Source organism: Podarcis tiliguerta (genome assembly GCF_965153285.1).
Source record: "Podarcis tiliguerta genome assembly, chromosome: 8".
In the NCBI taxonomy this organism is placed as follows: domain Eukaryota; kingdom Metazoa; phylum Chordata; class Lepidosauria; order Squamata; family Lacertidae; genus Podarcis; species Podarcis tiliguerta.
The window spans coordinates 69817350-69832327 of NC_139541.1; the positions used below are offsets into that span (position 1 = coordinate 69817350).

Consider the following 14978-nt stretch of genomic DNA (forward strand, 5'->3'; position numbering starts at 1 on the left):
CCCAGTGCAGGCCATTAAGAATACATTTCCCGCAAGGTCTGTTGCTGTTTGTTTTTAATTAATTTTTGTTTGTTTTTTAACTTGTTCTTAGCTTTTTGTGATTTTACTGTTTAGTTTTATAATACAGTGGTAGATAATATTTTTATGGATGAACAGATAAAAATTCATTTACCCAGTCTCTAACCTGTTATATAAATTTATTCATTTTACCCTGCTGTTTAGCATCCAAAGAGGAAGTTTTCTAAGAGCAGTACATGCATTTTAAAAAAAGAACACAAACAGGGAAGGCACCTGAGGATGTGCCCTCATATTGGAAGGTGCCAGGCATGTTATCATGGAAGAACACAATCATCTAGTGAAGCTTCGGTGGGCATCCTATCTTGAGCAGTGTGAAGAGTCCTTTTTGGCTGACGAGGTTGAAGGCCTTCATCAGGTCTATGAAGGCGATGTTCAAGGGGCATGTCGGTCTCAGCATTTCTACTGTAGCTGCTGCAGTGAGACCTCCAAGCTCTAAAGACACTTTGTGATTTGGTAAAAAAAATAAAGAACAACTGTACCATTCTTGATCAGGTATGTTTATTAGCACAGTGGTAGCAGAAACTAGCCAAACCATATGATACATAAGAATGTGGAGAAAATCAGGATCAACAATCTGTGATACTTCATTCCCAAGGGAAGGTCATATTCACACCACGCATGTTCTCCCAGTAAACACGGTCAAAGCGTTCACTCTGCGCCACTGTCAGGTGGTTCTTCCAGTCCCCACAGATCCCTAGAACAAGACAAGAGCAAATGGCAACCACAAAGATGTTCACCTGAAATTACGTAAACTTAAATTGGGACATTTCTTCTTCGTCCTCAGCTGTGAGGCAGGCAACCCCTCAGGTAGCTGATGTTATTGATGTGTCTTAATGGCCTGGAGAATCTGCAGCCTGTTTTCAGGGAGTCCCCAGCATTATCCAGGTCCCAAAATTGTGCAGATACATCCTTGTTCTCCAGACTGCCTCTTTCAGAATAATTTCTTATTTTGATCTGGATACCCATGAAATAGATAGACTTAGATGGGATGTTGTACAGATAGGAAGATATACAATCCTGCGAACTGTAACCCCTTCTGGACCTGCAAACTGTGTTGACAGTCAGCTCTGACTCTACGATCTATTGACTGGTTGCTGATAGATTTTTTCTGTGTGGCATCAAACATCCACAGAAAAAGAAGAGGTTCTTCACCCCTAGCATGAGCGTTATGGCTTTATTCCTTGGCAACCAATGTTTTTACCTTTCCTCAAGAGTTTTGCTTTTGTATGGTCAAAAATGTTGTCTGGTGTTAAGGAAAAGTTGGACATCTTGTTGTCCTTCATCTTGTGGAAAGAGGCGTTTTCCACCACAGAATCAATTTGTTGGCTGTTCAGCTCCTTGCCAAGAAAATGACAGATCTTCTGCACGCTGCCTCGAAGGTCCTGCAGAAAGCAAAATCAAATGGCTGTGAATCCTCATGTGATGTAGAGAGCTTGCCCTTCATCAGGAGGCACAGAGAGAGCATGAGGACCAGTATGCAATGTGCCTTGGGCAAAATGAATGTCTTCAGGACGTGGAATTTGCTGTTATCACCTTGCAGAAGCCACTCTGTCTCCACCTCTCCTCACCCAGCACCACACCCAGGGGCACCTGAGTTAGCAAGAGACATTACCTTTGAGGCAGAAAAGCAGGTTATTGGCACATCTGCTCTAATGTAGAAGAAAGGAAATGTACTCTGCACATGATATGCAGTGTATTAGAGGTAGCACCGAATTTTGCACATACTCAGAATCCCTTTCTAGCCAATATTACTAGAATCTTTCAAAAAAGAAGGCAGCTTCATGTGTGAATAATATCAGAATTGGGGTGCAGGTCAACACAGTTAAAACTGGACCTTTACCTGCCGTAGTTCTTCATAGGTGTTGAAGAAGATGTTGGCTCTGTCCTTCATCTCCACCCAGCCTTTCACATGGTCAAACCAGGAACCATAAGCCACTGGAAGAGCATAGAGGAAGCAAGGGTGAAATGTAAGGAGTTATGGTGGGGAAGTAGAGAATGCTGTTGTAGACATAAACACCATTCAGGAACCTAGAAAATAACTGCATTTTCCCTTAAAAACAAAATCAGTAACACGAGACTTCAACGCTACCCTGGGTCCAATGCAACCTACTGACTGCTCTATGTACTGACATTTTCCACATACAAGAGAAGCAAAGCTTTGAATGAGTGGATAATCTTACGCTTTAATGGGCTTTCTCCATTAAGGTTTCTTTTTCTTTCTGCCACCAGTGAGAATGTCTGCTATCATCGATTTTGATCTATTCTCTTGTTGGTGCCAATCTCCCCCAGCTGTTAAGGACTTTCCTTAAGTTTCACCCTCTTCTCATTTTAGTGCCATTCTCGCCCATCTGAAAGGACGTTTATTGATTTTCTTTGAAAGCAAATAACAAATGTAGGACCCCCCCCCCATTTCTCCCCTTCTCCATTTATCCAACTGGGAATTATAGTTCTCTGATAGAACTTTAGAGTTACGTAAAAATAAATACTTTCTGGTGGTAGACATCACTGGTGCTGGATCACAGCAAACAAGGGTGGCTGATTTGCCTCCTTCCATACCTTCCCCACTCAGGAAATTCTCCATAAACTCTTCCATAGTTCCAAGGTCCTTCAATTCTTTAAAGCCTTTGATGAAGTGGAAGACTGAAACCATGGCATCTCTGGGGTCACGCAGAGTATAAACTACCTGTTACAAAGACAGGGCAACATTTAGGGAGAGCCCAGGCAGCCCTACCCTAACATTAGGCAGAGTGTGGCAGCAAACTGAAAGCACAATAAATAATGCCTGACTTGGAAACAGGAGAAGCCTGCAGTGAGGACCTGGGCTGAGCATGCATGTGGACCATGGCCAGTTCAATTTCTCAAGCAATCATGAAACTGCTAAGGAGATTCTGATATTCCTCCCTATCCTCTAGTACAAAATATGGTATCCTCCTAAAAATGAGCTGTGCCAAGTGTTTGTGCTCCAATATCCCACATATCTGTGTCTCAAAAAGACAGGAGTCAAAGACAGTCTTGATGTGTCCGTCGTTCCTCTCCCACCTTGGCCTTGGAGTGGAGGAAGGACTTGGGGAAAAGCTGGAATGGCAGGTGAGTAGTCAGGATCCTGGGGGAAGGATTTTTCAAGGCAATCTGCAAATGATCGGCATACTCAATGCAGGGTGCCCTTTCTGTCAGTGGTACATTCTGAACCCATGTGGGGTCCCCTTGACTCCGGATTAAGCTCAAGATCTCCGACATCCAATGGGTACCTAGGAGGAAGTCCACCAGTCAGAGGCTTCTTCTATAAAAACACTTGTACGTTAATGTCTGGCCCTTTCTAAATCAAATGGAGAAACTTAAACAATCGAATGGATCTTTGTCCTCTGCTAGCTATTCAGCATCCTCCTATGCGGCAAGATTCCCCACATCAGGGATGGTATACTGTTGTGAAGTTGACTATATTATTTAGCTGGTTGTTGCGCAGATGACAACAGACTCAAATCTGCTTGATCAGGCCAATGGCCTATCCTGTCCAGCTCCCTGTTTCTCCCAAAAGCCTGTGGGAAACCAGAGAGCAGAACATGAGCTCAAGAGCATTCTCCCCTCCTGTGGTTACCAGACAGTAGTATTTGGTAGCATTACTGCCTCAACTGTGGAGGCAGAGCACAGCCATCATGGCTAGTAGCCACTAATAGCCTGCTCCATGAATCTGTCTCCTCCTCTTATTTGCTCCATCATGCATCACTTTACACTTGTTTACATTGACTTGCCTTTGCCATTTTGCTGACCATGTATTTTTAGTGTCAGCAAACCTGGCCACCTCACTACCTGGTCATTTATGAACAAATTAAAAAGCACAGGTCCCAATACCAACTCCCAAGAAACGGGTCCTTTCTAAGGGAATGCCTCCCTCTTCTTCAAAGTGATGTTCTCCTTTCTCAGGACCTCCCTTCTTCCTGACGGCAGGAGAGCTGTCACTGTGGGAAGGTCACCCAGCTACCACATCCCTGAAGGCCTCCTTGTCCACTTTCTCTGCCTCCTACTCTTTCTAGTTCTGCCACCTTGGCCTCAAGGGAAGGAACTTGTTCCCAGAGAACCAGAATCTCATGGCACCTCTGACATACACATGACTTCTGTGCCATGGGGAGATATTCATACAATTGGCAGAGGGTGCAAAAGAATGCAAAACCCCCACACCCCTGCTGGTCTTGATAATTTGCTTCTTTTAATTTAGTTACCCATTGACTTTCCTGCTTTCTGTTTTCTTGTGCGGTTCTTAGTTTAGTTTACTGTGGTTCCCTGAATTGTCCTGCTAGGTAGCTTTTCTATAGACTTCCTAGCCCTAGGATTTAGCTCCTGTGTTGTGGGTTTTCACAGGATTTTTATCCTGGTGGAATGTCACCTCACTGTGCCCTTGTCAATCCAAGTTGCTTTAATTCAATCATTAAGTTAAGTGCGTGCTAATTATGAGGACTATAACAGACAGATGGCATATTTGTCTGACACAGCATCACAGACAACTTTTGTAATATGGTGCCCTGAGCCAGTGGCGTAGCGTGGGTTGTCAGCACCCGGGGCAAGGCAAGTAATTTGTGCCCCCTAACCCGTGGATTTGCGCCCCCTAACCCGTGGATTTGCGCCCCCTAACCCCCAGATGTTGCACCCAGGGCGGGCGGCCCCCCCTGCACCCCCCACGCTACGCCACTGCCCTGAGCAAGGACAAAAAATTCCCCTCCCCCCAAAAAAATTATTTTCACAGTAATACATTTAGGTACAGTTGCTTTTTTAATATATCTTCTCAGTAGGTAACCAAATAAATATAGGTTTCATTATTATTGTGATTATGCACCCCCTCGGCTTGGCACCCCATGCAAGGAAATCACCCACACTGCCCATATCCAGCACCAAAAGCATTCCTAGTGACATGACAGAAGCATGCCATAATGCATAATATTCTCCTGGGAATATTCTCAGTTCAGCTCACGAGCGCTGTAAATATCTGGGTTCAAATATCCCAGAAAGAAAGAAAGATTTGAAAATCTCTCTTATTTTTTTGCAAGGTTTCCGGACATCCCCATGAATTTCAAATGTTCTTTCACTTCTTTCCGTGAACATCAACAGTGGCTAGGGATGGTGTAATACGTCTATTTTGATTTTGCAATCTTACATTTAATTCTCCATATTTCCATGTCAGTTTGTGAATTTTCTTGCACATTTCTACAAAGCATTTCCCCTTACTATAAAAAAATTTTATTCACCCCCCCCCCCCACTAAAGTATGTATTTTATGCACACTATTCTAGTATATGCATTTTTGTACACATTACTTAGCTGAAGAAGTGCATTGCTAAATTCAGAGAATGTCTGTGTTTCACTTTGTGTACTTCAAAAAGTGAAAAACATGTAACTTTCACATGTGGTGGACAGGTCTATTCAGATATTCAACTTGTTTGCTGTCCACCTTCCTTATTTGTAAATTTCTTACAATTTATTTGTTTATTGCTCCTTGACTAATCGTTACCCATTGATGGAGAACTAACCTGACTTTTCCCCTTTATACCTGGTTGAAGAAGGTCTTATATATTGCAACATCTGAAAAACTAAACACATTCATTTTTCATGGGTTTCCAGGGATTAAGCCAAAATTTAGGACTATGCAGCTACTTGGTGGTTGTTCATGACTTATGTCAAAAGCAAACTTATACCTGGCAGGTTTAGTGGATACTTTAAGTCTAAATCCAAAGTCTATTTACCTAATTGCAACACTGACCTGACTTGGGGTAAGTCACGTTCACCATATCATCATCTAACAGTTGAAAGTCATTTTCCAGATAGCTGAGTTTTTCCACTGAGTTAAACTGTGGAGTAAAAATGATCCCCTTGTATTTGAAAGTAGCCATTGATGACTCTGAAAAACTGAAGATGAGAGAGAGAGGGAGAGAGATTATGTCACATCCTTAGGGACATTCAGGTAGCTACTGTTCTAGAGCCAAGCTCTGTGGATAGCTGGGGAGCAGGAGGAAGGGGAGAGTTCAGGAGTTGGTGATGGGCCATCAATAGATGGTTGAGTGGTACCACCAAGTGTGGTGGGGGGAAATCCAAGGAACTCACTTCTGAGTACATGTCATATCTATCAAGGCTGGGTCAGATACTGGTCAGCGCAAAGAGGAAGAGTCCATTGTCAGTGAAATCAGTGCTTTATTCAAGGAAATGGCATACAACTTAGCAATACTTCCTGGTCAGTCTTTCATTTATGGAGCTGTTGTCGGGACTGAATGTCCCTTTCTTCCACACTTTCTAAGGCTCCTCCTCTCCCGGATGTTACCCAAGCAGTCTCCAACTGTCTCTGCATATCTCTTGACTCTTCTCTGCCCTCCTCGTGATCTTGCATGTTCTTTGAGATCGGGATACGGGAGGAGCTTCTTGCAGCCAGAAAGGGCCATTCCCATGATTCTTCAGCAGCTCCTTGACCCGCCCCCCTTATCTGCTCCAGTCTGAACTGCTCGCTGTCATCACTTTTCCCTACTCAGTAAACCGTCTCAGCATCCTTCTCCTTCTCCCAATCCTCTCCTTCTGACCTCTCCTCAGTGTCCCACCACCAAACTCCTGACTCTGAGCCTTCAACTGGTGCCTCTCACCACACTGCAGCCAGCCAGATCCTGACAACAGCTGGCTTTCAAATCTCAATTTGATCATGGGCACATGTTTTCATACCATTAACTCAAATCACTTCCATTAGGAAATAGGTCCAAAGACATCCTCTAGATTAGTGTTCCCCAACCTTGGGCCTCCAGCTGTTTTTGGACTACAATTCCCATCATCCTTGACCACTGGTCTTGCTAGCGAGGGATGATGGGAGTTGTAGTCCAAAAACAGCTGGAGGCCCAAGGTTGGGGAACACTGCTCTAGATGACTGCAACTATGTATCAACTACAGGAAAATCGGTTTACGCCACGTTCACACCTACCCAAAGCAAGGCACAAACCCCTCTGTACACACACACGCACGCACGACTGCTTCTGGGGCTACTCTCACACTGTTTACCTGAAGCGCAAGAGAGTCTTTCCTCCTCCCTGCTTCTGCCAATAGGAGGCCAGGTGAGGCGAACTTTTGCCTGTATATGGAACCCTTGATACTCTTTTTTTTTGAATTTTTGAATTATTTTTAATAGTTTTAGTAAATACAAATTAGGAAACATACATATTCACAATGAAAGAAAATACAAAAGAAAAAGAAAATATAACTAACCAAGGAAAAAGAATTAGAGAATATTTTATCTCTTTTCATATTTACAGTTCTTTATACCTCTATAAAATGCTATTCACAATAAAGCAGTGAAATGAAAGATAAGATATCAGAAAAAAGAACAAAGAAAGAATAAAGAAGTAAAGGAAAAAGATCATAAGTGAAATGTTTTTAAAGTAGATAAGTACTCACAATACATAGCCGTTTCCCATCTATATTTATATTCAATTGTATAATTTCATCTTGTCCTTATCTACCTTAAATAATTTTTTTTAAAAAGGAAAAGAAAAGAAAAAAAGACTTCCACCGTTTGCCTCACGCGTTTTTAATAATCCGTTCGTCAGAACCTCTGTCCTTCATATTTTTCCCTTTGGATATCCTTAATGTCTCACTTTGTATTTTTTATATTAGGAACCCTTGATACTCATGTATTGATTTAAAGCATTTCACTAGCTCAGTAGCTGAAAACATGTCCAGAACAGCTTTACGTAACAGCAGTAAACCAAGGGCAGAGCAAACAGTCCCCACTTGCAGCCATAAAATCTCGAAAGACAATCCAAAAGGGAAGGGGGGAAAACCCCATTTGTAAAACTTCAAACATCTGACACTGATGACGAGACTGCAAAGAATCTTTTTGGGAAGAAGAGAAGTGAAATGAAGTGGGTCTCTCAGCAGAGGCATTGCTCTCCCTTCTCTCTCAACAGGTGGAGGACTGCCAAGAGCAGACAGTTCAGGGAGGAGAGGAGCAGGGGGAGCAGGTCTCTCAGAAGAGCCAGTGGGTGGAGCTGTTGTCCTGTCGTTCTTTCACTGGTACATTTATAGAATATAGCAGTCAATTTAAAACCCATGCATGTTCCAATCTGGAAAAGGAAAGAGGGAATCAGAAGGAGGGAGAAGGAAATTAGGGAAGAGTTCTTCAAGGGGTGGAGAATGAGATTGAGAGGATCAGAAAGAACGTAATCAAACCTTGAATACAGGAAGGAAACAGGAGCAGTCTTTATTATCCAGCAGCTACTGGAGCATCCTGGGGGTCTGGGAAAGATACTTACTGTGTGAGGAAACCTTGCAAAGAGTCTGCAGTAATATCAGGAAGTAAGAAGTGTCGGAAACTTCATCAGGTATATTTGGAGTACAATGTCCCAGCATAGCATGAACTTCCTACATCGATAAAATGAAAGTGCCAATGAACTTTGGATGAAACCACTCCAAACCAGAGAGGGGGGTTTCTCTTCCAGACCAAGCATGCCTCTTAAAGACACAGGCCATGCTCACTACATTTGAGTCTGGAGCTTCCTTCTTTTCCTGGCTCACAGAGCTAGACTTAAACAATCAGTCAGGGGGGAATGTGTGTTCTCCCCTCCCCCCACCTCCCCAATTCATAGATGGGGAGGAGGTTCAATCTTGCTGGGAGAGGCACTTGAGAAGGAGCATTTTGCAGCCCTTCAGACCAAATCTGCTGCTCACCAGCTGTTTTTCAAAGACTCAACTCTGCTCAGATCTGCTTCCCCAGCGCATTCCCTGCAGAGCCTTAGGGGGTTGGTGAAACAGGCCCCTGTTAGTGGTGCAAAAATCATGTACCAGACTATGGAGTGGATGACACATACCGTATTTGTCCATGTAATAGACAAAGTTTTTGTCCTCAAAACTAATGTTTAAAAATGTTGCTTCCGCTAGGCTGAGATGGGAGCTGTGTTATTGGTGGCTGCAACAAGTGCTAGTGTGGATTTGCTGTCAATACGACTTCTGGCAGCGAGGCAACAGCTGATAGGGAAAAGCTCCACAAGTCTGGGCAATCTCCCCCCAGTTTCTTAAGTTTGAGTCCCCCAAAATAGGGGGGCCATGTTATACATGGGGCCATGTTATATACGGAATGTGTCTGGTGACATGAAGCCACAGTTTCTGTCAGTTCATATGTGCAAGAAGCTTACCGTCCTCACAATGCAGGATAAAGGCAATTGGGGGTGGGGGTGCACGATAAATCTCCTTTCCAAGGGCACAAGGGATCCCAGTGTGTAGCAACCCCAAACTATCCATTAAACTGTGTCAAACAGCAGGCAAAACCAGCAGGCAACTCTGCAGGGGGAGTGGTTCATTGGACTCACATTCCACCCCAAGGCATGTGCAAAAAGATATGCCTTCGCTAACCAGCAAAATGTACACAATGATGGGGGTCAGACACACCTCAAGGGGGAGGGGGCGTCCCACAGCCTGGCCATTTGGTAGCCTCTCTCCTTAAATGGGGGAGTGTCTCCAAGTGGCTAAAGCAAGAAAAGAATAAGGTGTGGTACATTTGTATCCCAAGACACCTCAGTTCCTGGAAACATGTGAAAAGGGAGGTCATAAATCTTTCCTCAAAGCAAGAAATGAGGTGTGCCTTTAAATACTTGAGACCAGTGCTATTTTTCCAGATGGCAATGGCACCCACCTGAGAGGGGCCAGAAGGTGAGTTGTGGCTGGAAATCAACCCTGCTTAAGCCGCCCCACTTTCAAAATCAGGGGCCCCCAGAAGAAATGCAGAAATGTGGTGTTTTATTTCAAGGAACATTTTCCTGCTTAACAAAAATTCCAGTTAAAATCTGTCCCCGGCAGTCAGTGTCACTGGGCACCTCAAAATCACCACCTAGAGTATTTCCCAGGACCTTTCTTAAGAGATTTCTAAAGTGAGTAGCTTGCCTTGGTTTAAAGTTTAAAAGGGGCATGGGGGTGTAAGCAGAAAGACCACCACCTGGCTATCAAAGTGTAAGCTTCCCCACCACATAATGGTACTTGCCCTGGCCCAGTGGACTAGGGGGACTAGACTAGCCCCCTAAATGTTCCCCTGTCGCCTCCTTCCCAAAGCCCAGGAAGCTTCTGCATGACTTACGCAGTCACCTAGGAGAGGGACAGTATGGTGGTGTTGTAAATAAAAATATGCCCTTTTCCCTTATGGGGTATCCAAGAGCCCATATAGAGTCCTTACATAGGTTCCCTATCGGTAGGAGAAAATAACAGAGGCCAACCAGAGAATATTGAGAAGCAAAGCAGCTAGTAAGCTTGATCTTTATTGATCTGTTGCAACAGGGTGCTCCCCTCACCCACAGGAGAGAGGAGGAACCCAGAAAAATGCTGTGCAAGGGCTTATAAAGTCTTTTGAAATTCCCATCCTGTAGATCAAGACCACCCCCCAGAAACATCATACATACATCACAGAAGGGGTGTAACCTAAGACCACCCCTCAGATACATCACAGAAAAGGTGGTCTTAAAACAGAAATTTCAATATTCTGTCCTTGTTCATTTCCTGTCTGGCAGGTAACTTGATTGGATTGCCCGAGGAGCCTGGCCAGTCTTTTGTAATAATAAATACTTAGTTCCTGAGCCAGATCACAGGCTCACACCCTTATTCAAACACAGACATACCTTTAAGACAGGATTTGTGAAGGAAAAGACAATGGGGAGGCTTTTCCAGTTTGACCTTGCAGAGAAAACATTTGCTCAGTTTAGGAATCAAAATGGTTCCAGGTTGGTCTTCCTGTGCTGATCTATATATGTGCGGTTATGAACATTACCATATATCTAAGACCATAAAATTCCTATCACAGTGGAGAGGGACTGTATGGTGGAGAGAAAGGAGGTTTTCTAAGAAACTACCTAGCAGGACTGGCCCAGCAGTGTTGTAAGGACCAAACAAGGCCCATGGTGAGTGCAAAGTATATACACAAAGTATCAAATGTGGTGACAGTAATAATAATGCAACACAACAACAACACCACAAACTGGCTTATAAATATAAAACCAAATTTACTAGAATAATAGCTAGAATAGAGATAGACTTGTAACCATTCAAGCAACAAACATACTAAGGTGCCATGTGCAAAACAAAGCCTGGAAATAGTGTAAACATGGAGTGGATAAATGTACAACTGTTATCTTAACAAGTTACATGTGCAATAAACGTTATACAGACTGGATAAATGAACCGTTCAGCCAGGGCGAGTGCACACATGTTGGAGGCTAAAGCCCTCACAGCCTCAAGGAATTGGCTCCTTTGCTCCACCCCACAGAACCAGAGAACTGCGGAGCTGGAAGGGACCCCCGAGGGTCATCTAGTCCACCCTCCGCAATGCAGGGGTTGCAATGAAAGCATCTGACAGAGATGGGTGCCCACCCTCCTTCCCCACTTGGGGTCCCCCCCTTCTCAAGGGGTGCCCACTTCTGAGCCCCACAAAGAGCCCTCTCCCCCCGGGGGGGGGGTCGTGGGTAGCTGGGGGGTGCTGGGGCCTCAGAGGCCTCAGAGGCCTTGGGTGCAGAGGAGGCTGTTGCATGCTTCCCTTCCCCTCACCCACCCAGGGGATCCTCCCATTCATCTCTCAGCCCTGCAACAGCCTCCTCTGCACCCCCCCCCCCCTCATCGCCCCACAGCCTCCCCTTTGCCCAAAACTCTCACGGCCCCAGAGGCCTCCCGGAGAGGAGACGGGAAGGAGAGAGGGGCCTTTTCTGGGCTGCTCTAGGGAGCCCTGCTCTCTCGCTCCCCTTAACCCTTATGTGGCCTCGCTGCTCAGGGATTCCTGCCCAGGGAAAAAGTGGGCGAGGCAAATGCGTTCGCCGATCAGCCATCCTACAAGTAAATAAAGGATATTCCAGCCTGCGTTCCTTGGTCTCAGGCACTCCAACTCAGCAGCACACCCCACGAAGTGCAAAGAGACTTCCTTCCAAGTTAATGCCCGCAGATAGGAGACAAAGTTGCACCCATAAACAATCAGCAGCAGCAACACAAAAGAAACGAGGCAAGCAGGGCAGAGATTAGCTGGAGGAGGCAAGGGAAACAGCACAGTTAAGAGACGGGGGGGGGGGGGGATTGGATAACCCAAAAACCATATGGTCAAGCAAATCGCCAGCTATTCTAATTGGTTGTGAAACCTTTACTGTGCCGGCTAGTAAAGTGGACCAAGTGCAGTCCCCTGCTGGGAGTGAGCTCTATTGAAACCAGAGGATCTTACTTCTGTGCAGAGGTGTGCTCAACTGGAGACAGGGATGACACCCGTCTCCCCTGCCTGCCTCCTCCTAGGGCGGTGTTGGTGGGGTAACGCCCCCCCCCCCAAGCCTACGGCGAGCCTAAGGAAGGGGAAGCGCGGCTCCAAGGTGCCCTGAGTTTTCTCCACCTTTGGGAAAACTTCAGTCAATCTCTGTGTTAAAGCAACTGGAACAGAGACGATGAAAAGCAACCGTCCTAGTACAAAGTTACAAAGAAGTTACAAAGAAGAATATGTGAGAAAACTGGAGAGCTTCCTGCTCGCAGCCGAGAGAAAAGCCATGCTGCCGCTCGTGAGCCGGCACTGACAGAAGTAAAGTCTTATCATGCCTGGTCTTACTCTTATCACATTTGTGGATCTGGTTTTTCTCTCCCTGTGTGCAGGATGCTCTCCAGTTTTCTCACACAATCCTCTTTGTAACTGACTTAGTTCTGTTCTAGAACTTGGTGGTAGTTTTGTCAGGAAGAAGTGGAAGGGTGAAACCTACTGGGACAGCTGCTTTTCATTGTGCCGGAGCTGGGGCAATAGCACCACCCCCGCGACTCCCAAGCACACAGAGCCATGGGAGGGAGGGAGAAGGAGCTGCACGGTTTGCCAGCAAAGCCAAGCAGCTTGTACGCTCCCCTGCCTGCTTCCTCCAGCCAGGAGCAGGGGCAACAGCGCCCTCACCTTGTCCGCAGGCAGACAGCACCCCAACTGCCCCCCCCCTCATGATGTCACCATGAGGTCAGCTTTCCCAACAAAAGCTTAGGGGTTGGTGAAACAGGCCACTGCCAATGGAGCAAAAATCATGTACCAGACTATGGAGTGGATGACATATATGTGTCTGGTGACATGAAGCCGTTGTTTCTGTCAGTTCATAAGTGAAAGAAGCGTACCGAACTTCTCACACTTCAGGATAAAGGAAATTTTGGGAAAGGGTGCACAATGAAGCTCTTTGCCAAGGGCACAAGGGGCCCTAGGTATGCCTCTAATTTCCTGCAAGGAACACACTAGCAAAACAGACCCCTCAGGCTCCCCACACAACGCCACATCTTGTAACAGGCATGGAACTCTCCGAAATCCTGGGCTGCCTCAACCTGACTCAGCCTAAGCCTAGATCCCTGCCCCCACCATCACTGGAATAGGCCTGAATCAGTCTGCAATTCAACTTGTGAGGAACTTTCCGCCACAGGCTCCCTCTTCTCTTCTTTTTCTTCAAGTCCAGAATTCTAGTCCAGCCCAATCACTGAGATCATCTGCAAGAGCATCTTCAGTTGTCCCCCAAGTTGGTGTGTCTCATTTGACAACAAGAAACTGAGCTTTCAGTGTCATAGGCCTTGCCCTGTGGCCTTGCCCTAGTCTGTGACTAGGAGGCAAGGGTAGGCGAACTTTTGTCCGTATATGGAACTCTTGATACTCATTTATTTATTTACAGCATTCGACTTGCTCAGCAGCTGCAAACATGTCCAGAACAGCTTTACGTAACAGCTGTAAACCAAGAGCAGAGCAAACAGTCCCCACTCACAGCCTTAAAATCTCAAAAAACAATCCAAAGGGGAAGGAGGAAGAAAACCTTCAAAGTAAAGTAAAGCTTCAAAGATCTGAAACTGATTACCAAATTGCATGGAATCTGTTTGGGAAGAAGAGAAGTGAAATGAAGAGGGTCTCTCAGCAGAGGCATTGCTCTCCCTTCTCTCTCAACAGGTGGAGGACTGCCAAGAGCAGACAGTTCAGGGAGGAGAAGAGCCAGGAGGAGCAGGTCTCTCAGAAGAGCCAGTGGGTGGACCTGTTGTCCTGTCTTTCTTCCACTGCTACATTTATAGACTATAGCAATTAGTTTAAAACCCATGCATGTTCCAATCTGGAAAAGGAAAGAGGGAATCTGGAAAAGGGAGAAGGCAACTGGGGAAGAATTCACCAAGGGGAGAAAAATAAGGTTGAGATGATCTGAAAAAACGTAAGCAAACCTTGAATACAGGAAGGAAACAGGAGCAGTCTTTATTATCCAGCAGCTACTGGAGCATCCTGTGGGTCTGGGAAAGATACTTACTGTGAGAGGAAACCTTGCAAAGAGTCTGCAGTAATATCAGGAAGCAGGAGGAATGAGGGAAACTTCAGCAGTTTTATTTTTCTGTCAGTAGAAGATCAACTTCCTACATAGATAGGATGAAAGTGCCAATGAACTTTGGATGAAACCACTGCCAACCAGAGAGGGGAGTTTCTATTCCAGGCATGCCTCTGAAAGACACAGGCCTGCTCACTACAGTTGAGTCTGGCGCTTCCTTCTTTTCCTGGCTCACAGAGCAAGACTTAAACAATCAGTCAGGGGGCAATGTGTGTTCTCCCCTCCCCCCACCTCCCCAATTCATAGATGGGGAGGAGGTTCAATCTTGCTGGGAGAGGCACTTGAGAAGGGGCATTTTCCAGCCCTCTAGACCAAATCTGCTGCTCACCAGCTGTTATGCAAGGATTCAACTCTGCTCAGATCTGCTTCCGCAGTGCTTTTGCTGAAGAAACTTACGGTTCAGGAAATGGGTCCCTGCCAGTGGTGCAAAAATCAAGTACCAGACTATGGAGTGGATGACATATATGTGTCTAGTGACATGAAGACATTGTTTCAGTCAGTTCATACACAAAAGAAGCTTACCGTACTTCTCACACTGCAGGATAAAGGCAACTGTACC

General features: G+C 45.5%; 1 protein-coding gene across 1 annotated transcript; it reads right to left on the reverse strand.

Annotated features, from left to right (window-relative positions):
• Positions 1-559: 559 nt before the first annotated feature.
• On the reverse strand, positions 560-14438 carry LOC310684591 (sulfotransferase 2B1-like). Its single transcript, XM_083455959.1, has 7 exons — positions 14345-14438; positions 5827-5972; positions 3118-3326; positions 2635-2761; positions 1919-2013; positions 1280-1460; positions 560-772 (listed from the first exon to the last, which is right to left on the reverse strand). The coding sequence occupies exons 2-7, from the start codon at positions 5954-5956 to the stop codon at positions 663-665; spliced, it is 852 nt and encodes a 283-aa protein (XP_083312085.1). The 5' UTR covers positions 5957-5972; positions 14345-14438; the 3' UTR covers positions 560-662.
• Between the last annotated feature and the right edge of the window lie 540 nt (positions 14439-14978).

Coding starts and splice junctions, on each gene's coding strand:
- LOC310684591 (XM_083455959.1), bottom strand. CDS start 5,956: ATGGCTACTTTCAAATACAAGGGGATCATTTTTACTCCACAGTTTAAC. Junction 2,014..2,634: donor GAATTTCCTGAGTGGGGAAG/GTATGGAAGGAG, acceptor ATGCTCTTCCAG/TGGCTTATGGTTCCTGGTTT. Junction 1,461..1,918: donor CCTATGAAGAACTACGGCAG/GTAAAGGTCCAG, acceptor TGCTTTCTGCAG/GACCTTCGAGGCAGCGTGCA.